The 25824-nt window shown below is 29.4% G+C and overlaps 3 protein-coding genes and 1 pseudogene across 3 annotated transcripts; 3 read left to right on the forward strand and 1 right to left on the reverse strand.

Moving 5' to 3' along the window:
* Nucleotides 1-2: 2 nt before the first annotated feature.
* On the forward strand, nucleotides 3-3205 carry LOC132925347 (uncharacterized; annotated as a pseudogene).
* Nucleotides 3206-5355: 2150 nt separating this feature from the next.
* On the reverse strand, nucleotides 5356-5901 carry LOC132925348 (ATP-dependent DNA helicase PIF6-like). The gene has a single exon (XM_060989753.1). It carries the CDS (start codon nucleotides 5899-5901, stop codon nucleotides 5356-5358), a length of 546 nt encoding a protein of 181 aa, XP_060845736.1.
* Nucleotides 5902-15381: 9480 nt separating this feature from the next.
* On the forward strand, nucleotides 15382-17355 carry LOC132925349 (piggyBac transposable element-derived protein 3-like). The gene is made up of 2 exons (XM_060989754.1): nucleotides 15382-15459; nucleotides 15517-17355. The coding sequence occupies exons 1-2, from the start codon at nucleotides 15382-15384 to the stop codon at nucleotides 17353-17355; spliced, it is 1917 nt and encodes a 638-aa protein (XP_060845737.1).
* A 4061-nt stretch (nucleotides 17356-21416) lies between these two features.
* Nucleotides 21417-25713, forward strand: LOC132925350 (SCAN domain-containing protein 3-like). The gene is made up of 2 exons (XM_060989755.1): nucleotides 21417-22443; nucleotides 25478-25713. The coding sequence occupies exons 1-2, from the start codon at nucleotides 21417-21419 to the stop codon at nucleotides 25711-25713; spliced, it is 1263 nt and encodes a 420-aa protein (XP_060845738.1).
* The last annotated feature ends 111 nt before the right edge of the window (nucleotides 25714-25824 follow it).

Genomic DNA, 25824 nt, shown 5'->3' on the forward strand with positions numbered 1-25824 from the left:
AAATGGATGCCTGGAATATGATTTGTCGTACCATGCTACTATTGTTGCTAACCAATCATATTATTTCCAGTGAAAATCGAGATGCTGCATTTTATAACCTCACTCTTACCACCAATAGTCCAGGATTACAGTACGAGATAATAGGAGAAGGTAAATTATGTAAAAGTAGTTGGACCATCAATACATTTATAGATTTAAAATATCTATTCAATAGCCTTATCGATGTAAATAATATGTTAAAATCAATCAACTCATTTGCAATTAATAACACATACCAAATAACTCTAAATCAGTTGGAGAAGCGTGTAAAAAAAATTAATACAGATACACAGACTAATAGACAAATGGCTAGGCATAGTAAAAAGGTTAGGCGATCATTTGAATCTGGGGGTTCGGCATTACAGTGAATGTTCGGCATTGCCGACGCTGATGATGTAAGAAGGTATGATAGTTCGATTAACAAATTAGAGAATAATCAAAAAGATATAATACACATAGTTGAAGACCAAGTTTCTATTTTAAGGAGCACAATAACACATTTTAATGAAACCATAACAACATTTAATGACCATAAATTATTATTTGATACTTTATTTTTATTTTTATTATTATTACTATTAACTTTTTTTATGAATAGCGGCGGCGGCGGTGATGTGTTGTAGTGTGTGTCTGTCAGCAGTCGCGGCTTTAATGAGTGCATTACCATTGTCCGTAGTATATTTATTGAAATTAAATTTCAAACCCATTTTTTATAAGCAGTCTGATATTTACGGCTTCACCACGGAAATTAATTAACTTCCCGTTTTGATCGGTCAGCGAAACTCGAATGAAATCAATCGTATTTGTTTTCAGTTTATATAACACGCTATATTTTGGTATTTCGACTATTTTATAGCCCGGCGGTACGATCGGATAAAATTCGTTTATCGCATGCGATTGCCGTCCGTTGTCGAATGAGCCTGTGGCCAAGTTACATTCTACTTTTATCGTGTTGACGTTCATAATTTTCACCACGCGATCGGACTCGTGTCTATGATTTCGGGATAAAATACGTTTATCAAAACCCAACAACGGCGCAATGCTATCTTCGACGTTCAAATCGATATCACTTACAATGTGTGGTGCATTTCAATGTACTACTATTACTCGACAAATTAAAAAAATTCACCCCGATGTCCTTCAGAAGTTCACGTATTTTAGTTTCCAAAACAATTATTTCATAACACCCAGTAGGTATTTTAATTTTAACGGGCAGCGGATGATTGCTGTGGATAACATGTAGAGTATCACATCCAGTTTCGACGTTAGGAATGGAATTGTATGTCTGCATACTTAGAAGTCCGATTTCTGATTTATCTCCCACTTCTATGGGCGGAAAAAAATGACATTCTAACTCGGAGCTGTTTCCACTCAGCGATAGTGTTTGAGACGGCATGATGTTGATGATGACGACGACAATAATATTATTTTATATTTTAATAATTATAATAATATTATAAAATAATAATAATAATAATAATAATGCAATAATGCAATTATTGTTTTTCGGTTAAAAATTTCAAACATAAATGTTCACAGTTGAAAGTATTGTATGCTTGTTGTCGTTCATAGTTATATTCGATAACACAGCCTTTAAAACATTTCCTTAATTGCGGCGGCGGGCGGAGATTACCGTAACTATTGTAATAAAAAACTGATTTTCCGATTTTTTTATAACATACCCAATGCGTGCCTTTATTTTTTTCAAAGTCAAGGTTAACGACCGCACATTCCATGCGTATAGGTCCGGCAGCCGGCAACCTGTCTATGCAATATACACCTCAGAAATTACGTATTTTCTTAAATTTAGCGTATTTTACAATTTCAAAATCATAAAGAGCGCGGTTGGGTAAAATTAGTTTTTTGATATCGACGATTTTCTATTAATTTTCGATTTCGCCGATTTACGCGTTCTTGACGGTGGACATGCAACAATATTCTAACATGAATAAAGGGTATAAATATATACTATGTGTTATCGATTGTTTTACTAAATACGCGTGGGCAGTTACGTTAAAGTCCAAAAAAGGCGAAGAAGTCTCGATAGCTGCTAATACAATTTTCGCACAAAATAGCCCTAATCTATTGCACGTCGATCGCGGACGCGAGTTTTACAATAAACATTTCGAAGCTTTAGTGAAAAAATACAATATAAAAATGTACAGTACGTTCAGCGTGCTCAAGGCGTCTATTGTAGAACGATTCAATCGCACGCTAAAAGAACGAATGTTTAAACAATTTACCGGTAGAGATTCGCGCGTTTGGACGACTATTTCATTAATCGACGACTATAATAAGTCGGTTCATCGTACGATCGGGATGACGCCGGTACAGGCTGACGCGTACCCGACTCGGGTAAAATTGATTCGAGTTATGGAAAATAATAAATAAATCAAATTTGGCGTAGGCGATAAGTATTATATTGATAATATCAATACTGAAGATGAACTAGAAATATTTTTAAACAATATCAATGAAGAAGACGAAAACGAAGGCGTGGATGAAAAAAATAATGTTCAAGTGGTGAATGAAAATTGTTGTTCGAAAGCATCGAAGGATGAAGGATTATGTGACTTAATATGCTCAAGACAGGTAAGATATTGTTATTTTAAATTACCTATATTGTTCCCAATAACTAATAATTCATTTTTTACAGAAATCAATCGAAAATAATAGAAAAAAATCTGAAATTTGTTTACTGAACCAAGCTGAAAAAATGAAATTTAGGTCTATCCATAAGTTCCCCCCAGCCAACATTGGAGACAGTGTGAGAGTCTCTTTACCGGATGTCGACAGAGGACGAGCAGACCCGAGAAATATTATGTTTGCAGTTGTGTCTATTGAGGATGGGCAATATTATAAACTTGGCAATAAATATGGTACTTTGCCACAATTATACACCAGAAATCAGTTTAGTGTTTGTCCGTTGGCTTTAATACCGCTTGATGAGGTGGTACATGTAGAAAAATCATTGAGGGAAATTGCGAGTCAAATGTCAGATGGTGGTGGTCAAGGATATAAAAGGTGTTCTTGTAAGGGGAAATGTGTCACCAATCGATGTTAATGTAAAGCATCTAGCATTTTGTGCAATTCAAAATGTCACGGAAGTATGCGTGCAATAATAAAGGATAACACATTATGTATCATTAGTAGGTTACGTTGTTAAAAATTAAAATTAAACTCATATAATTAATATTATGTATTTTATGGTTGTTGTCTTAAATATAATTAATATTGTTAATAATTTAAATTATTGTATCTCATGTATGACACATTTTTATGGTTGTTAAGACATTTTCCAAAAGTTCTTGGCTAATGTAATATTACCCGGTTAATGTTAACATTAGCAGATATTCATGGCGGCTTATGATGACAGTTGGCTAATGTCTCATTAGCCGGATAATGTCGACATTATCCAAATGTTAACATTACCCGTAACATATATATATATATATAAAAATATATGATGAGCGGATGCCATATTTTATTATAAAAAAATATAGAGTTAGGTCACAAATACAAAGTGTATATTATTATAGTTAAAATAACTATTAATGAAATTTGTAAGTGTTCGATAAATAGGTAAAATATTTTTGTAGAACTCACTTATTTTAATAAATACAGTGATTGTCCTTAGATTATAAGATTTGTATATATTATTATTAAAATAAGAGTTTGACAAGTAAATTAATAAATGTATTTAATTAAGAATATTATATTATAATAACAATTTTGAATATCTTACTATAACGTATTGTTTATCACGTTGTAAACAATAGTGTTATAGTCGGATTATTTCGATAATGATTAATAACCACTTAATTTCATCATTAACACATGTAAATATTTCCATTTTTATCGTAAAGTTTGATGAAATGAATAATTTGATAAATTATAATGATAAATTGTGTTTAGCTAACACTAATGTGTCAAATATATGCAATAATTTTAAATCAGAATTAAAAATAACCAGGACAACAATATTAAAACGCTACACATCACTAATATCTCTACAAAACGGGGTAAGAATGAAAAGAGGCCTAATAAATGTAATAGGAGAATTTGAAAATTGGGCATTTGGAGTTGTAGGAGATAGTGACTACCAAAAAATACAACAAGAAATAAATACAAATAAAAATAATAATGAGAAAACTTTAGTTACCATGAAAACACAAGTAAAATTAGTACAATCGTCGTTAAATCAGATATCAAATGTATCCTCAATAACACCGCAAAATTGTATTAAATTACAACGAGAATATAACGACTTGGTTAATAAAATTAATTTTAAGCAAAATTATTTAATAGAAATTCAAATAAATCAACAATTAAGTAATTATTTAACATATTTTAATTGTATAATGACAAGTTTTTCGCTTGAAATGGAAGAATTATTAAATGCCTTGTTATTGGCACATAAAAATATACTTCACCCAGTAATCCTTAATAATATACAAATAAATATGTTAGAATTGTAGAAGTTGTACATAAATTGTAGTACGATCGATTTCAATATGATACAGCGGTTTTGTTTGTTGGGGATTTTGATTTTCTTCAACAAGCCATTGGCAACAAGTACAGTTGACGATTCCATCGATGGTAAGATTGTTTACTTACCTGAATAACACTAGAGTTATGTTATTTTTACTGATCATATTAACTGTGGATTCTATGCTAAATGTTTTTATTGTTTGGGTACCTTTATTTATTATTTTTCTTTACCTATGATTTAATCAGTCAAGTATCATACTAGCAATATTTATCCATAGTCCATGTACGCATTTACTGGTTTTCTACTAATAGTGTATTTCAATCGGCAGTTAGAAAATTACATATTTGTATTATATATATCATTATTTTATTTTAAATTTAAAATAGGTATATGATTTTTAACCGTGAAAAAATAAAAAATAATTTATCATTAATTACTTCATAACATTTTTGAAAAACTGAACATAATATATTCCTTAAAATTTAAATGAAAGAGAATTTATACAAAGTTACTGTATTGAATGCCACAAATTGTTTATATAATATACTAGCTGACCCGGCAAACGTTGTTTTGCCATATAAATTATTTCTAGGGAATTTGTAGTGTAGAAAAAAATAACCAACTTATTGTAAGTGTATATAGGTAGATCAATTACCCGGCGTTGCCCGGAAACAAATTCGTGACAAATGAAATAAAGCCATGTATTACCATTTACCTTCTTAAATACATAATTATCGATAAGACATAAGGTTAGGATACTAAACTTAAAAAAAACTACGTTTTTTGAAAAGTAATTTTTATTATTTTGGAAAAATACTACATAACTACCGATTAACCAATATTTCTTTATAAACTATATTATTAGTTTTTTCACCAGGGGCATAAATGTATAAGTTTTTTTCTGAGCTTACACGGGAGCAGGCAACATAAAATTGTCCGTGAGTGAAGCATGAATCGCTGATGTCAATTCCTGCAACTTTCATTGTCTGTCCTTGTGCCTTATTAATTGACATAGCAAAACAAAGTTTAACTGGAAATTGGACACGTTTAAATTCGAAGGGGTACTCGTTTGTTATCATTGGTATTCTTGGGATATATACCATTTGACCACTCGCTGAGCCGGTAAGAATTTCAGCTTCAATAAGGTTTTTTTTCAAAGATAATATTTTTAATCTGGTTCCATTGCACAATTTGGGAGCATTTAAATTTCGCATAAGAATAATAGGCGCACCGATTTTTAAATCAAGTTTGTGTGGGGGGAGACCTGATGGATTTAATGAGTTAAGAAATTCAGTCGGGATATCTATAGCTTCATCTTGATTAGTAAGTGTATCTATGGAAATATAGTTTTTTTTATCAGCTTCGAACATGGAAAGAACTTTTTCGTTTATGATGTTGACGATGTCGTTTTTAGGGGCCAAAATTGCACGTTCACGGAGCCATTCATTGGATTATTGGAAAGATGAGAAATTTCAGGATAAACTTTGTTGATTAAGTTATTTTGATCAAGAACCGAAATTGCAAATGTAGAATTTATGTGTATTATGCTATCCTTATCATTCTGAAAAGTTCCGTCACCAATTTTCAAAAGATGTTGTGAGAAGAACTCGGCATTATTATCACCACCAAGGTGTACACGCATATTGGTTGTTAATCTCAAAGATGTTATGTAAGACCAAAGATAAGATGACTTTAGACAGGCGTTGATAGCCGTATTTAAGTATATTATTAGAATTTTCTCTGGCTTGAAGTCTATAAGAGTAAAAGTCCATGGCGGGTAAACCGTTTTATTAAGAGGAATTTTTGTAATTGGATTAACTTGCGAAACATCAATAGAATAACCACTCTGTCCATAACAAAACATTAGAGGATACTGTAACGCATCGTACGAACGATGAATTTCACTTACGCGTGTTAATGTATCATCTCGAGCTCTTAATACAATATCTCTCTTTGAAAATTCTTGGCCGACAATTAATATGGCTACTTCATCAGTTTGAGGAGTATTATATCGACCACGATGCTCTGCTTGTGGTTTTCTGTCGGCCCTAATAACAATCTTAAATTCAGCTAGATTGGACGGCATCAAATCGAGTGCACTCTTAAAACTACGAATGTACGAATTATTTCTATGCAACATATATTGCAAATCATATAATATTTGTTTATCTGTATTGGGAGCAATAGACAAACGCCTTTTCACTTCATTCTCTGAGTCACCCATAAAATATATCTGTAAAAACTTTGGTTCTTCTGTACCGGTGGGTAATAAACAACCAGCCAAATGATAGACTTGACCTTGAACTTTAAATGTTGGCATGAAATTTCCATGTCTAATTTCTGTTGCACCAAACGATGTCATTTGGTAAGCCGAATTATAAACACGTATCATGTCAAAAAAATGTTTTGAATTTTCGTGTGAAAAATTTAAGAGACTTTTTAATGGTTTAGGTGGATCAGCAATGTCTTCCAAAACAACTTTTCCTCCTGAACAACAAAAACCTGCAGGCTCTTTGGACCATTTCAATGCACGACAATAATTACATTTTAAATTCATATTTCCAATGATAACGTGAGAATTATTTTTATAATCTATTAATTTATCATAAGTAAATGCCGACATTTCACGGCGACGCCATGGAACTTGTGGTTCATCTAAATTTTCGTTGTTATTAATATTGTTTTCATTAATACTACCAACACTATTTTGACTTAATCTAAGTAAACGTTGACGTTTTATTATATTCGATGAACGACCTAAATTAATTTTCCTTTTCATTGTGATAAATTTTAATAATTAAAAGAAACGAATAAAAATTTAAAAATTATAGAAATTAAATTAAATTAAAAATAAGTTATTATTAGTAATTTACTTATTATTAGTACTGTTTACTATTTAAATGCAGGAATATATTACAATATTGAATATAATTACGAACGATATCAAAAATATAATACAATAAACTGTAGGCACTTGTGTTTAAAATTTTTATCATGTATACTATAACTTTAACCGGCAACTCAAGCGAATTATCATGCGACTTTTTCCCACCTATAGAAGTAAGTAAAAATGCAAAAATCGGACTGTTAGGTTTTCAAACGAATAATTCTATACCTAATGTAAACGACAAGTGCAATAAACTAGGTTTCGTATATAATAATCTCGATGTACGTGCAAGCACTAGTTACACAATACCTACAGGCTCTTACGAGTTGAAAGAAATTGAGGCGGCAATAAAACGTGCATTACCCAAGTCGGGTATTTTATTCGTATTGAGAGCAGATAATAATACATTAAAATGTTCAATGTTTTGCAGTGAAACTGTAGATTTTTCCATGTCTAATAGTATTGGGCAGTTGTTAGGGTTTAAAAATGGTAAATATGATGCTAATATCAATCACGAATCAGATACGTTGGTTAATATTACCAAAACAAACTGTATATATATCGATTCAAATCTGGTTATGGGTTCATTCGTCAACGGTAAGCAGTGTCATACAATACATGAGTTTTATCCGAATGTACCTCCAGGCTATAAAATAATAGAGGTTCCAACACATTTGGTGTTTTATTCTCTCAATGCTACATCTATAACGCATGCAAGTATAATTTTAAAAAATCAAGATAATGAGTTGATCGATCTACGAGGTGAACCAGTATCAATACGATTATTAATTCAAGACTCGTGATGGGCTTACAATTTTATAATATAAATACGAATGCATATGTAAAACCTGTTAGTCGTGTTAGAAACACTATCAAGGTAACAACTCCTAAGAAGAAATACTCTAAACGTAAACTAGTTGAACATAGTCTAACACCAGAAAATTTGGCTTTTCTACGCTCGCTAAACGCTATTTAATATGGATGATATGTATTTAGATGTCACGGCTGAATACACCGATGATTGTAAAATAACTCAAATTGAATATCATTCATTTTTACCTTATTCAACATCTGCCCTCTCCAATAACGATGAAGTACGTATTGCTTTACATAACACAGAGTCTTATACTTTACCATGTGAGAGTTATATTTACATCGAGGGTACAATAACCAAACCTACAGAAATAACTGAAGAAATTAGATTTATAAACAATGGACTGTCATTTCTTTTCTTTGAAATAAAATATGAAATAAACGGTACTCAAATTCAAAAACTTGTTAACCCAGGTATTTCGACTACATTAAAAGGATATTGTTCGTATAATAAATCAAATATTATATCGCATCATAACGCTGCCTGGGATAGTGATATTAAAAATGCCAATAAAGATTTTATCGACAGCGGTAATTTTAACGGGTGTATTAATCTTAAAGATTTGTTTGGTTTTTGTGAAGATTATAAACGTATTTTAATAAACTGTAATCAACAACTTATATTAAATAGAGCATCGATCGATATGAATGCTGTTAAAATTAAAACTTCAATAAAATTATTGTTCAATCAATCATATTAAGTTTAATCTAATTAAAATTTTATTGAATTAATTAAATCAATAATGCATAATTAATTCAATAAAATCAATTTTATTACTTATTTGTAAGAATGTAATAAAATAATTATTGTTTGTATTTTTGTTTTTATTAGTTCAAATAAAATTGTATTTAATTTAATAATTTGAATTTGTTAAATTAACAATATTTTTTTTAATTTATGAAATAATATGATTGAGTTATAACGAAAATAGATATAATAAACAATAATATTGTAAAATTTATAAATATTATTTATTGATTATAATATTATTATCGCCATTTTTTATAATATCTTATATCATAGTATCAAACTTGAAACTATCGTATTCACTATTTACTGTTCAATCGTTATTCGTTATTATTTTGTCTCGTGCGTCGTGCGTCTTGTTGTACTTGTGTATCCTGTGACCTGTACTGGTTTTTGGTGGTAAGTAATAACTTTTATAACTATATTAATCTAGTGTTTAGAACTTGTTGCTCTAAAAGTGTAATAAATAAAATAAAGAAATTTTCTTTGAATTGAAAAATTAGAATTAGCTGAAAAATGCACAAAAAATCTCTAACTTATTATAATAATTATGTATTAAGGTACTTACATCGTTATATTATACATTGACTTCCAAACACAATAAGTTTTAAATCAACCCAATAATCATTCGTTTAAGAATAGATTAAAATATAGCTTTATAATATTAAGTCCTGCAAGGACTTAATTGAAGGGCGACATTCCAAAACGCACTATTGCCAAAATTCAAACTTTTCAGGAAAGAAGTAAAAATGTTTTTGGTATAAATTTTATGTATGAGTTTACATTGATAATTTTTATCAATATATTATAAAAAAAGGAATAGCTTTGAAGTGTCAAAATTCATCCTTTTTAAGTTCTAAGTTAATTAATCAAGGTAATAAGTTTACCTCTTGTGTCAAAACGAACTATTGCCAACACATAGTACGTTTTGTACTGAGTCGGGCAATAGTTCGTTTTGTAATACTTGGAAACGTTATTAATTCAAAACGCACTATACTACATTTAATAAATATTATGGAAATTTTATTGTTTGAAAAAATATACAAGTAGGTATATTGTCTGTTATTAATATTAACAAGATACAAAAATAAATATGAACAAACAAATTTTATTATTACAATTTTTAGTAGTAATGTATTATAACAATATCAATGAGTTCAAATGTATGTAATATAATATTTAAGTTAAAGTAATAAAATAAAAACAGTATAATACTTAATAATAATTTTAAGAAATAATCATTTCTTTTAAATTAAATAACTCTGTAATGATATTCATAATATTACGAATATCATCATTTCAATTATGTTAATCATAAAACACCTATTATTAATATCTAAACGCTGTATTTAATACAATATAATAAGTTATAGATAGTGTTCAGTTTTTAATTGATTAAATTTTATCTAAACCTTTATAAATAGTAAATATGTGATTTTTATAAATGGCATATATAAGTTATTTATATTAGTAATTTATTATTATTTGTCGTATAGTCTGATTACTCGAAATACACAAAAGATGAACACACGAAATATTTAACAATAGGTACTTTATTTAACATGCAGTGTTCAGTGACAATCAAGTCAAGCGATCACCACCACTGACCCCGTCTTGGAGTTCCCATCTTCCTTATATATTAATTACATTATGTTTCTAATGTTTTAACCTAGTTATCTTATTTACTATGCATAAATTATATTATTGTTTTCTTACCCTAGTTACAGCATGTTTTATTAAGTTGTTATAATATATTACATAATTGTTATCTTAACCTACTTGTGTGTTTTATTTCTTATGTTATATTTTCCTTCAGTCTACATTTTGCGTTTGTCGGTGCTGCTTTTAGTTGTTTTGAATTTTATTGGAGAAATCCAATCAAAACCAACAATGTCCGGAAAAACCATAATTTATGTTATTCGTGGTATGTTATATTTGTTTGTAATTATTTATTTTTCTTCTATCTATATGTACCTATATATTTTACTAGTTGCTGGAGATTTTTGTGAAATTAGTATTGAGTGGCCGGAAGATTTCCAGCCACCTCCGTATGACGTCGTTGTGGCCGCCCTGGAGGCAGACATTTCTAACTAACGTTGACGTTTCTTAATTACAAATATTTATATTAGTTGTCAGCTTTCATCGCTTAAAAACAACAAATATATTAAATATTATAGTATGTGAGTAACATGTTTTTGGTAGGGGTCCATTTTTTTCTCTCGGCGATCATACTGACTTAAAGATTGTTGTTTTTTAAATATGTCAAAAAAAAATATCTAGTATTATTTCATTTTATGTATTTTTTTTTATAATAGTTTTATATTAAGTAGAATATCTCCATGGTAAACATATGGTTTTGGTGTCTGTGGATAGCAAAGGTATATGCTTATTTTGACGGAGGAGTTTCTTGGTGCGATTTCGGTTTATGGAGTATGGTTTTTGCACAGTATACATGTGCAATTTATTTAATTTATAATTCCTAATTAAAAAGAAATTTTACATTAGTTGTCAGCTTGCATCGCTGTTACACACAAAAAACGATTAAGGATATCCAAGACATTCAGAGGCAGGTCGTAACACCACTCAAGGTCTTTTATATCAATATTTAGAGTCAACGTCGTAACACCGATCACCACCACCATATGTTCACATATATTTGTATTTTTGTATCAAGTTTATACGTTTAAAAAAGATTAACTAACACTTATACATCAAGTCTTCATTCCTAGTCGGTACGTAACAGCGCTGTGAATTGGGTTGATTAACGAGAACGAGACAAATCAGATATTTTTTCATAAATACTTCGAGTTCCGTCAACTTTTATCAACAGAGGCAACTTCACTCATGTGAACCATTGTTGGAAGCTGACGTCTTTTCAACAACTTTGAGGAAATCGAGCTTTCGTTATAGTTCGACAACGGCGAGAAGATCAAGCAACTACATATATGTATATATAGTCCTAAGTCTGCGGGTAAAATTTATTTTTCGACGCAGTTGCATTTTTAAATTACGCACGTTTGGCACAGCTAATAAAAACAATAATTTCATATGGACGTACGGACGGAGCAAGGAAAAGATTAGTAATATGGAACGAACCTAATTATGAACAAGCTAAATTAGAAAAAATGAAAGAATTATTAGACAGTGACACTGTACATGTTAAATATAAAGGCGACCAACCATTACACAGTAGTCCAAAAGCAATACAAATTGGGCATTAATTAATTTTATGCCACCTTCTGTTCACAAAATTTTATTCCGTGGATCCTCAATAGCAAAAACATTTATACTAATACTTCTAACGATTTATTAGGCGTATGTTCGAGTGCAGTAGCAATGAACAACAACGTGAACTAGGAAATAGTGCTGAGCGACACGGAATCAATACAGAACAACCACGAAGTTTTCACCCAAAATGGACCAAGTGGATCGAAGAAGCGAGCGAAACAAGCACCAGCGACAGCGAACACGAAACGATTAAAGAAGGAACAGTAATGGGAATTACTAATGAAAACAAAGTTATCCGACATTCCCCAGTACGTAGCGAAACATCTGAAACGAGATCTATTCAACGACGTAGAACAAGTGACTGGTTTGATGGAATTAGTGGGAGACACTTCGAAAACATACCAAGAAGACAACGCAGTCCATCCAGGTACGATTCTACTATTGATTGGGATATATTGTCCGAATCATCTAGACACTCTATTACATCCGAAAAAGTGGCAACATCAAGCTATACAGAATATTTGGAAAGAAGTTACAACACCGACAGCGGAGGAAGTGACTCAGATGTTGATACATTTGAGGAAGAATTTGAAGACATCATACACCGTTATGCCCGTGCAATCAGTAGTAAGCCTGTGTCAGGATTACACCGTTACATCTCTTCAATTATTGTGCCCAATGGACATGATGGAATTGATAGATGTATACAAGAACTTGAATCTCTTATTGAACGATACTCACCTGTCCACTGGTACATCATCAGTAGTCACGGGGATCATATCGTAATAATTATATGCTTTAATCTGATAATAAAAGATAGGATAAAAGAAGTCGCTATTCCAAATCCCTTTAATTATTATTCATTTTAAATAGATAACTATACCAACTCAGTTAATATATTATTACAAGGTAAGGTCTCATCAATAGCAACGTACAAGCATATTTTTGATTCATTACAAAGTGGCGCCCAACAACAGTGACTCTCATTATAAAAAAGATTTAAATAAACTTAGGCATATCATTAAAATAATTCTGATCAAATTATTTTCAATAAAAATATAAAATTTTTAATATATAATCCAAAGAAGATTAATATAATTTAAAACACAAAGGTGTTAATATTCAAATAAAATATATAATCCATAGAAGATTAATATAAATTTTTTAATTAAATATATAATCCAAAGAAGATTAATATAATTTAAAACACAAAGGTGTTAATATTCAAATAAAATATATAATAAAAAAAAAAATAATAATAATACATTGCTTAAAAACAAGTGAAACGTCTTAAAAATAAATTAAATTAGTAAATAACAATTAAATACAATTACAAATACACGACCACTACATTCTCATAAAAATTTTGTAAATGAATAACTTTAGTTCAGAAAATGAGGAATTAAACACTCCAGACAACACAGTTTGTATTTTATTAGCAACCGGAGTTAATAAATTAAACAAATCACAGTTAATTTCCGAATTAAATAAAAGAGGCCTAATAGACACAGGTCTTGTTCCCGAATTAAAAAATAGACTATTAAAATATCTTAACGGAGAATCTCTACCAACAGATATTTCCGCATTCGAAGAACATAATTTTGATCCAATTATTAACGTCGGCAAATTAAATAGAATGGATAGTAAAAAACCATATTTTGACCCAGGAAGATTCTCAGGCTCCATATCCGAAAATATTGATTCTTTCCTAAAAAAATACAATAGAGCAGCATCCATAAACGGGTGGACTAATGATGATAAATCCCAATATATTGCTGCATGTCTAGAAGGATCAGCCTTAACATTTTTCGAAAATTCCGAGGACAATGCATTAGTTAAAACAAAATGGGAGGACTTAGAACATAAACTAAGAACTGAATTTGAACCTATAGCCCAAACGGATATGCTTCGAATCCTATTAGGAAAACGGAAACAATTAGAAGATGAACAAACTACTTCATATATAAATGATGCCGAATCTTTATGTAAACGCGTAGATCCACTTATGCCACAACCAGAAATGGTTCGAAACATAATAAAAGGTCTTAAACCAACTGTTGCAAGATATATAGGTATTTTAGAAAACAATAATATCACAGATTTAAAAGCAAATATTCGAAAATTTGAAATGATAGAATTTATGATTACTGGTGAACAAACCAAAGCCCCATCAGATATAAAAACTTCTATATTTAAAGATCAGTTAAACAACATAACTATACAATTGGAAGAAAATATAAAATTAATGAATAACAATAACTTACAAACCCAAGAAACATTTAAAAAACTAAACGATGAAATCGAAAACAATAAAAATAAACAATTCAAAAATACCAAATATCATAAACAGCCATTTCAACAAAAGCCCAATAATAAATTTCAAATAAATAAACCATTTTATAAAACTCAAAACACCAGTAATAACCTAATGCCGCAACTAATCGAACAATATCCTTCACAAAATTTTAAAAACAACAAAAAATGCGACAATTGCAATTACAACAATCATTTGACAAAAGACCTAGCCAAAAACTGTTGGATATATTTTCCACAATCAAAAAACCAATAAACAGGTTAAACAATTATGACAAAAATTGTTCCCCTTATATGTCAAAAATAAATCCAACTATAACACACATAATAAATAATATTCCAAATGCATTATACATAAAAGCAAAGTTTAACAATAATGATATTCCAATAACAATCGACACAGGCGCAAATATATGTTGCATTAGACATACTCTTGTACCCAAAGATCAAATCATAAACAAAGTAATTAACATGAAATTAACAGGACCCAACAACAAACCTTTAATCTTAATTGGGTCCACAGAAATAAAAATAGAAATAAACTCTATAAAATTCAAAATATCTACGCACATTATACAAGACTTATCTTGTGCATTTATAATAGGAAACAATTTCCTATCCAAAAACCATGCTATTATAGATTTCAAAGGTAAAACAATTACTCTAAATAACAATCTCTTAATAAAAGCCTACACTAACATTACTGATTCTAAAATTAATTTAATCAAAGAAATACAATTAAATATATTTGAACTAAGTAATGACTACTCCATAGCTCACTGCATATCAGCAGACTTAAAAATGAGCAAAGGGATAGCCCTTGATATAAAAAATAAATATGGAGATACCACAAATATTCTTTCTAAACTAAACCCACAAGTAGGACAAGTTTTACAAACAAGAATTAATTATTATAAATTTTAATAAACATTTTAGGAGTATAATAAAATGTTGAATGAAGAATTTGAAAGAGACTTTGAAACAGTAGGTGAGGATTTAATACAGCAGAATCTAGAAGTACCATTAGTTATTGAACTTCCTGCAACTCCAACATCTAATGATAATTCTATTTCAAATATATCAGGAACTGAATCATCTGGTTCTAGGCGGTCAAAAAGATTATTTAAATCATCTACTCCTGTTACTCTTCCTACCCCTACAGACCAACTTATTAGCCCTAATATTTGTCTTTCAAATCCAACTCAAGTAAACAAGAAAGTACCATTAAAGCATTTTGATTTTAAATGGAAAAAATGCACTAGTGAAAAGTTTAGTGTTGATATACCAATAATACAATCTTATCCAACTAATAGTTATGTCAAATCTCCTTTAGAATATTTTTTAATTTTTTTTTCTAATGATGTATTTGAACTAATCGTTGAACAGTCCAATTTATACTGTTTTCAAAAATTTGACAAAATGTTGGGAACAAATATTAAAGAAATAAAAGACTTGGTTTGTATTTCATTAATAATGGGAATAGTAAAAATGCCTGCATATACAGACTACTGGGCTCCATCTACAAAATATGGACAAGTTTCAAATGTAATGTCATTGCGTAGATATCAACAACTTATGAGATGTCTTCATTTTTGTGATAATAATTGCCCTGATGATTTTGATAGATTTTTTAAAGTTCGCAAGCTCTTAGACATAATTCGTAACAATTGTTTATCTGTACCACAAGGTAAAAGATTTTCTGTTGATGAAATGATGATCCCTTACAAAGGCAAAAAGGCAGGATCTAGAAAACAATATATGAAAAACAAACCTAAAAAATGGGGTTATAAAATGTTTGTTAGGGCAGGCATAGATGGCATGGTTTATGATTTTTTAGTCTATTCTGGTGACTGTACTTTTCGTGGTATAACTTTTTCTCCTCGTGAAATGAGTTATTTTGGCTTAGGACCAAGAGTGGTCATTGCACTATCGATATCAATACCAGATAAACCAATGAGTGTTATATATTTTGACAATTTTTTTACTACTCCTGAGTTAATAAGCTACTTGAGATCTGAGTTTGGTATATTAAGTTTAGGCACTATTAGAAAACAGCATCTACGAGGATGTCCTCTAATTGAAGATAAAAAGTTAATGAAACAACCAAGAGGCACTTATGAATACCTTTGTGATAAATCCAAAAAAGTTATAATTTTAAAATGGCTTGATAATAAGGTAGTTAGTTTAGCCAGTTCCTATACACAGGAAAGTAAATCGAACACTAACATTATACAGCGATATTCAAAACATGCAAAAAAAAGGGTGCCTGTTCCATACCCTAATATAGTTAAAGAATATAACACCCACATGGGTGGTGTCGATTTAGCAGATATGTTAGTTGCATTGTACAGAACTGGTTTAAAGTCTCATAAATGGTATATGTCTTTTTTTTCTCAAATGCTTGATATATCTGTAAACAATGCTTGGCTACTATACCGTAGAGATTGTGAACTGCATAAAGAAAAAGAAAAAAGGCTCAAAGAATTTCGACATGAAATTGCAGTTGCCCTAACTAGTAAGAACAAACCTCGGCTAGGGCGTAGGCCAGCTTTGGAAAATAGTAATTTTCCTGTTAAAAAAATTCGACATGAAATAGCTCCAAGACCGTATACTGAAATAAGATATGATAAAACAGATCACTGTCCTACCTTAACCAAAAAAGGTAGATGTCGCCATTGCTCAGCTGGTCAAACTTCAATAATATGTTTGAAATGCAATGTAAGATTGTGTTTGATTGAAGGACGAAACTGTTTTCAACAGTTTCATTACAAATAGTTTCTAAATGGTTCCTTTTTTATAAGTATTATTATATATAATATAATACTTTTTATTAATATTTTAATACTTTTTTTTTTTTGATTATTCAAAAGACTGAAGTCATCTTTATTATACAATTTAATAGTTTAAAGTATATTACTTATACTTTGTTGTTATAGAGCATCATATTTTATATATTAATTTTAAACCTTCTAAATATTTAAATTTAACCAAACGACTGGTGAATAACAAATTATTACAAAGACTGTTTGTTATTGTTATAATATAAATACATATATATATATATTTATGTTTTATTTTATTTTTTGTTAATTTATAAATAATTAATTTTTTTTTCAATAGTGTAATGATATCCATATATCATACACAATGAACATTTCTTATAGTCAATTAATATGACATGTTATTGTAATTATTATTTACTAATATATAATTCACTAATGTATAAAGTCTAAATGTCATGATATAGTCATTATACATATCAAAGTACTAATGACAATTCAAATAATCTAATATCACAATAAACATACTTTGTTCTACAATAACAATTATTATAATAAAAATAAAAATACGATAGTGACGAAAACAAAAAGCAGCATAAAACGCCCTCCCACGGGCTCATCTACCTCCAGTCTTTCTAGCGTCTTATACACGTACACTTTCAGTGCGTAAATGTGTAAAGGACGTTCATGAAGGCTGCAGTTATTATTTTTTACATATCGTCACCATCGTAGTTGTGTTTTAATACTAAAAAGTGTGTTCTCTTTCTTTCTTTACAATCACACTCAGATTCTATCTCCTTTTTACCCCTGGAACTTTGTCAACCTTTATCATCGGTGTAACGCGAAGCAAATGCGCATCCATCTTCACGGAAGGTAAAAGATTATATTACTTACAAGCCCAATCTCTCTCTCTATATTGGTAATTTAGCAAAATCCAATCATATATATATTGGTGAGTTTTGTAAGGTATTATATTATATTTATATATGTAATTAGCCAGGTTTCACAGAAGAACAGTTGTGTTCTCCATAGGTAATTTTATAGTTTATTGTAAAAGAACTCACGACCCCAATAATAATACTTCCTCTAATAGGAAAAGGTGATAAAATAAATATAGGTATACCAACATAAGGTGTAGGCATTCTGGGAGGTCTAATTAATAATTACAGTTACCTCATTCCCTTTACCTTAGTTTGCGCCTATTATTTTATTACAATAGTCAGTTTATTATTTATAATTTGTTATAGTTTTTCAAAATAAAACAAAGTTTATTAAAATAAAAATTTATCAGTGTTTTTATACTATGTTAGAACCTTTTTCATATTTAATCTTGATCTTGAAAATGTATCTTGTCAGATACATGTATAAAATAAGGGTATTTTGATAATGTATCCCCAGAGATACAACTTATATTTTAAAATTGGTTTGAAAAAAAAATTTTTTTTCTTCAAATTTGGATTCTAGGACTCTTATATAGTAAGAAAAATATGAGTTGAATATTTTCACACAATTAATTCATATAGTGTCAATTTAAGGGTTAACATTGAATAATAAAACAACTGAAAACATTATTCATGTTAGACGAATAAAACCATATTATCACAGATAATATAATATAAACAATCTTTTATTACTAATTATCATTTATTAAAAACAACTTTTCCCTTCATCATTTCTAGAAACCATGGATCTACAAGGCCTATATTATTTACGAGATTATTTCTTCAATATTAACCATCAAGAGGAATTACAAAAGGAATTTAATTACTATCAAAAAATAATGAGCAAAGGATTAAAGAAAACAAAAAAACAATCAAAAACATTGCATATTAAGAAATTTCACCAAAAAAATGATCCTATATTTATTAACGAATTAAAAATCACAAGGTCCGCTATTATTAAAAATAAACTAATAAAAAATAAAATAACTGATGAATTTATAGACAAAAGATTTTTTATAAATAATTTTATTCTAAAAAACAACAAAAAAATAGATGAATCTTACGTTAATCTATTAACATATAGTTTAGATACAAATTCACTCATATGGTAATATACCTCAGCAAAAACCAACAAAATTCACATTACATTCATTTTTCATAAATACAATAACTTTTTTTAAAAAAAAAAAAAAAAAGATAATTACAATAATAAAAAAAAAGTGCAAAGAAAGTAAGTAGTTCTTAAATATAACATCTATGTTATAAGAACTATAAAAAAAAATATACAAATTCAATAATTTTTTCCTCTTCTCATTGTATTAAACTAATATTTTAATATAGTACAACAACATGAACATATTCAAATCAATTATCTGGATCACTATCACAACATTATCATATACAAAAGCATTCATAGCATATGATTGCTCAGGCCCAAAACTAAATATCACATCTTTTAACAGTCTACAAATAGAATACTGCGAACAACCACCTCTACCACATTCCAAACAATTACCAAGAATAAAATTATTACAAAGGGCTGAGATAAGAACAATATTTTACAGATCTTGTCTCATATCAGTAGACTATCTTATTACTAGATGCTCAACATTCGACGACTCACAAGTCGTAGAAGGCGGATTCTTCTCGGGAATACTAATTTTAGGAAGTGCAAGATGCGCAGAGCTACACCAAAAGCAAATATACTTATTCCCAACTGGAGGAATAGTAGCAGGTTTAAAAATAAACCAAACAATAACTGCCACTCATACATTAATCGGAATGTTAGATAAACAAGGAAATTGCGAGGGAGCTTCATATTCATCAGACAGAGGCAGTTGGACAAACATAGTAGTGCAAAGCAACTATATGATATACCTTGGCGAAGGAATAGCCAACACCCAAACTAAAGATAATATACTAATAATGCCAACAGGCACTAGACTAAAACTATCAGAACTATATGGATTAGATACATATAAAGGCGAAATCATATGGTCAAACGACCAAATACTACAAAGTTGTGACAAAACCGACTTTGATGTACTATATGAAGGACCAGCCTCTTTAATTACAACTGACAAAAAACAAATCATTTATTCAATGAAATACAAACATGTATGGTGGAAACCGAAAATATAGTCTTTGCTCTAAAGAAAATAAAAAAAACATTTGCTTGCGACATACCTGTCATTCAAACCGAACACCCTCAATTGTTCATTCTAATTGATCCACAATTTATGAACCATTTCCAAGCCAAACAAATATTACCTCACAACACGGACCTTATGGCTTATGTCAATACAAAGTTTGTTTACATTGAACATTTTTTAAAAACAACAATGACAGCACTATACGCTGATCTGCTCACAAAACAATGTGAACTCGAAAGAAAAATGCTAATACAAAAGTTATCTTTGGCAACATATAGCCTATCAGAATTTGCCTATGCAATGGGAGAAGGTCCAGGATACACCGCAATTAAGACAGGAGAAATAATATATCTCTTAAAATGCAAACCCGTCAATGTAGAAATTAACACATTAACAACTTGTTTCAATGAATTGCCAATAAAATATAACAATCAAACTATATGGCACCAAAAACTCATACACTACAAAAATATGGTACCGAAGTAGATTGCAATACCATACTACAGGGATGGCGAACCTATGTCACGAGTGTCACAGAGTGACACGCCAATTTAAAATATAATTCTTAATTTTTACTTCACTTTCCAAAAAAATTATTGATAATTTTAAACTATTTTTAACTTATTATTGGAATGTATCGTAAGATATTGTAATCAGTACTTTCCATTTCCTAAGCTCGTAAACGAAACGATTAGATTATCAATAAATTCGTTTATCACGTTTACGTAACAAACGTAGGTAAAACAGAACAGTCGACAGTCGTCAACAGATAGTTTCGGATGCCTTACACGACGACTATTTTAACCAACCTATTCAATATTGCTTCGGGCTTTCTCAATATAATTCACGTTTAACCGTTGGAAGTTTAATACATTGGTGAATATTATTTAGTTTTATTATTTTCAAAAATTAAAAATTCGTACAAAATAATTAATACTATATTCTTAATTTATAGAATAAAAATGTTCAAAAAATTAAAACTGAATCCAGAAAAAAGCGGTAGTGGGAGATTATTCCACGAACAATGGACAGTGGATTTTGGTGTAATTCAAAACAATAATAAGGTACTATGTTGCTTGTGTAACGAAACAGTTGTAAGCTGTAGTTTTAATGTTAAAAGACATTTCGAGACAGTTCATAATCATATATTTTCTCTATCGGCTGAAGAAAAATTAGAATTGATTTCTCAAAAAGTAAAATTTTTTAGAAGTCAATCAAACAAATTTAAAGTGGCGTTCAAACAAAATAATAATTTATCAGCCGCTAGTTTTTCTGTGTCGCATTGCATTGCGCAGCATGGTAAGCCACTTTCTGACGGAAAATACTTAAAAGAAGTTTTTGTTAAGGCGTCTAACATTTTGTTTCATGATTTTACTAATAAAAATGAAATAATAAAACGTATTAACGATTTGCCTGTTAGTAGAAATACTGTAAAAGATCGTATTATTTATATGAGTAATGATATAACAGTTCAGCTTCAAACAGATTTGACTTCAGAAAATTATTTTTCAATCTGTCTTGACGAAAGTACAGATGTAACTTCACAGGCGCGACTAGCAGTCTTTGTTAGGTTCAATAGTGTTAATATTATGAGGGAAGAATTAATAAAATTAATGACGATTTCTACTAAAACAACTGGTCAAGATATTATGAATGTAGTACTTAAAGAATTCACCGATTTAAAAATAAATATAAATAATATTGTTTCAATAACTACGGATGGTGCCCCTAATATGGTTGGCAAACACAATAGATTTGTTCAACTTTTTTCGAAAGAAATTTCTCATCCGTTAATCAGTTTTCATTGTTTAATACATCAAGAAGCGTTGTGTGCTAAAGACAGCTTGAAATCGCTTCAAAATGTAATGGAAGTAGTTACAAAAGTTGTCAATTTCATTACATCTCGTGCTTTAAATAACCGACAATTTACTAAATTATTAGATGAAGTTGAATCACAATACACTGGCCTTTTAATGTATAACAGTGTTCGTTAGTTGAGTCGTGGTCAAGTTCTTCATCGATTTGTTGAATTATTAGAAGAAATACGATTATTTTTATTCGAAAAATCTCGAGACTATCCAGAACTTAAAGATTTAAATTGGTTGAACGATTTAATGTTTTTCACTGATTTTACTACAATGTATAATAAATTAAATAAAAAACTTCAAGGGCCCGGTCACATAGTCTTAACAATGTTTGAAAATATCAAAGGTTTTGAAAAAAAAATTGAAATTTATTGTAAAGATCTTAAAAATGAAAAATTTAAATATTTTCCACATTTGAAAAATCATCTGAACAATTCATTATACTTTGCAGACAGTCAGACTGACATCAAATGTATAATTAAAAAATATGTTAATATATTAGAAAATACAACTGAATTATTTTCTAATAGATTTTCACAGTTTCGATGTCTAGAACCAACCTTTAAATTTTTAATAAATCCGCATAAAATTACATATGATGAACTTGATCTATCTTTTTTTGAATGGCTAAATATCGAAAACTTAGAAATGGAATTAATAGAATTTCAGGGAAATGTAATTTGGAGAAATAAATTTATTAATTTAAACAGTGAACTGGAAAAAAATTATTGTGAAATTGATAGCAGTATTAAAACCGAAAACCTAATTCTTATTGAGTGGAAAAGTCTACCAAATTCATTTACATCCATAAAAAAATTAGCACTTTCATTATTGACAATGTTTGGTTCTACATATACATGTGAGCAGCTATTTTCCTCCATGAATTTTATCAAATCCACTTTGAGAAATCGTCTTGGAACAGATATCAGTGCAGCATGTATTCAATTAAAATCTACAAATTATAATCCCAGGATTGATTCGTTAGCTGGAAATATGTAGCAACAAATTTCTCATTAAAAACTTATTTTTGTAATTAAAAAAAAATATGTGTTTGTATTAATATGCAATAGTAAATTAATGCTGTAAAGATATATTAATATGTACATGTAACTTTATAAATAGTAAATAGTAATAGTAAATGCTGTAAAGTTATATTAATATGCAATAGTTATAGTACCTAAACAGAAAATGCTGTAAAGTTTAAATATTTTATACACCTAATAACAAATAAAATCATGTTTATATGTTTAATTAATTATTTTTTAAGCAAAAAAAAGGTCTGACACGCGAGGCAAATAAAATCAAACCAAACATTTTGATTTGACACGCAGTTATCAAAAGGTTCGCCATCCCTGCCATACTACCACCAGCTTATATATATAAATAAATAACTATACCAACTCAGTTAATATATTATTACAAGGTAAGGTATCATCAATAGCAACGTACATGCATATTTTTGATTCATTACAATATTATAATTTATAAAGTCGTAAACAGTTTTCAAAATGTAATGGAACCAGGAGAGTTATTAACAGTTACTGAGACTATGGTACCTTTTCGGGGCAGATTATTATTTAGACCAGTGCCGTAAAAACCGGGTGTGTTGAGTGTGTGCAACACACGGGCCCAGGGCCAAAGAAAATTTTTAGGGGCCCACTCAGATCTCACAGACACAAACTTCAATTCTTTTTAAGATTTAAAATATCAAATATCATCAATTCTGAACATCGAAAGACTTCAAGTATAAAATATTAATGTAGACAAAATCATTGAAGACTTTGCAAATTTAAAAGCAAGAAAAAAAATTTTCTTCGATAGCTTATAATTTAGTTTTGAAAATTATATACTTGTAACATTTTTAATTATTATTATTATTTTATTCAATTACCTACATTTATGATGTTCAAATTTCAAAATATTTTTTATGACTACCTACCTAAGAGTTGTAATTCTATTATTTATTTACCCACATTTATATTTAAAACTATTTAATTTTTATGTTGTTTCTAAACTACAAGTTATACTTATTGTTAAAAAAAATGTCTTATTAGGAAAATAAATATGGAGATTTTCAAATAAGTAATTTTTTTATGATCTAAAAACACAATGTTTTAGATTTACATAGTAGCTTGCAACCTAACCTTGCTGTTAAAAAGGGGCCCAACAGAGTTTTCACACACGGGCCCAATCAAATCTAGTTACGGCACTGATTTAGACAGTATATACCGGGAAAAGCTCATAAGTACGGAATTAAATTATTTAAACTATGTGGAACAAATGGTTATACTCAAGGCTGGTCATTAACGCGTTAATAAGTTAAAAAGTTAAGTTAATTTAACTATATAAATTTTATTTGCGTAACTGCTATACCAGCCATATGACCATACGAGTAGAAAAAAAAGTCACTTATGGGCTTCAACTGCTATAGCACTTGCATTTTTTGAATGCAAAAACCTGAACCTAAAGATTATATAAAATCCCACACCACTTAATAATCATACATATATATATTTATTAATTATATCTGTACCAAATAACATGTTTTTATTACACAAAAATACTTCACAAAAATATAAGATAATAACTTATTATGCAACAACAAGTCAAAAGGTCAATACTATAAGTAGAGCCCCCATTTTGACTCTCAGATCTGTCTGCTCCCATCCAACAGCCAGTTCAGTGCAACTCATACACCGTCTTACATATTAAGCAGAAGCTTATTTAACTTAATACTATCATTGACTTTCTTTCTTGTTGTAAAGTTATAAATTAATATTCAAATCCGAATCATTATTGTTTTGACTTTATTTTGATATCTCTTTCAATACCGAAGTATTCACTTAGATTTTATTTATCATCTTTTCTACGGCGATTATCAGGTAAGAAAATATATTAATATATAATTATATATCCAGAGTAAAGAGATCATTATTGAGTAAGACAACGCAGACTCAGGTGTAATACAAAAAGTGTGAGGTAAATAATATTTATAAATCTATATTCACGATCCCGACTAATCGTAATAATATATAGGCTTAAAATTATAACAAAAGTAAAGTTAGGATTGTAGCTACTCCTAGCCTCATCGATCATTATTTGTTAAAAGTACTTAACCATAACATACAGGTTAATATATTATTATAAGGTAATTACAGGTGACGAATCATGGTGCTATAGATATGATCCTGAAACAAAGCAACAATCGAGCCAATGGGACATGAAAGAAAAGCGTTTCGCGGACATTGATGAAGTTAAAAAAAAACGACGGAGGCGTTGGCAGGCATCACAAAAGATGAGTTTAAAAAGTGCTTCGAAAATTGGAACAAAAGATTGGACAAGTGCATTAACTCCAACGGAGAGTACTTTAAAGGCAACTAAATGTTTTTTGTAAAAAAATAAATAAATAACTTTGTACAACAAAAGTTAGGTTTATAATAATCTGTTAAATAACATATTTTTTTACCTATGATAATAAACAATAATAATTTCTAATGGAACAACA

This window comes from Rhopalosiphum padi, chromosome 3 (genome assembly GCF_020882245.1).
Source record: "Rhopalosiphum padi isolate XX-2018 chromosome 3, ASM2088224v1, whole genome shotgun sequence".
NCBI classification, from domain to species: domain Eukaryota; kingdom Metazoa; phylum Arthropoda; class Insecta; order Hemiptera; family Aphididae; genus Rhopalosiphum; species Rhopalosiphum padi.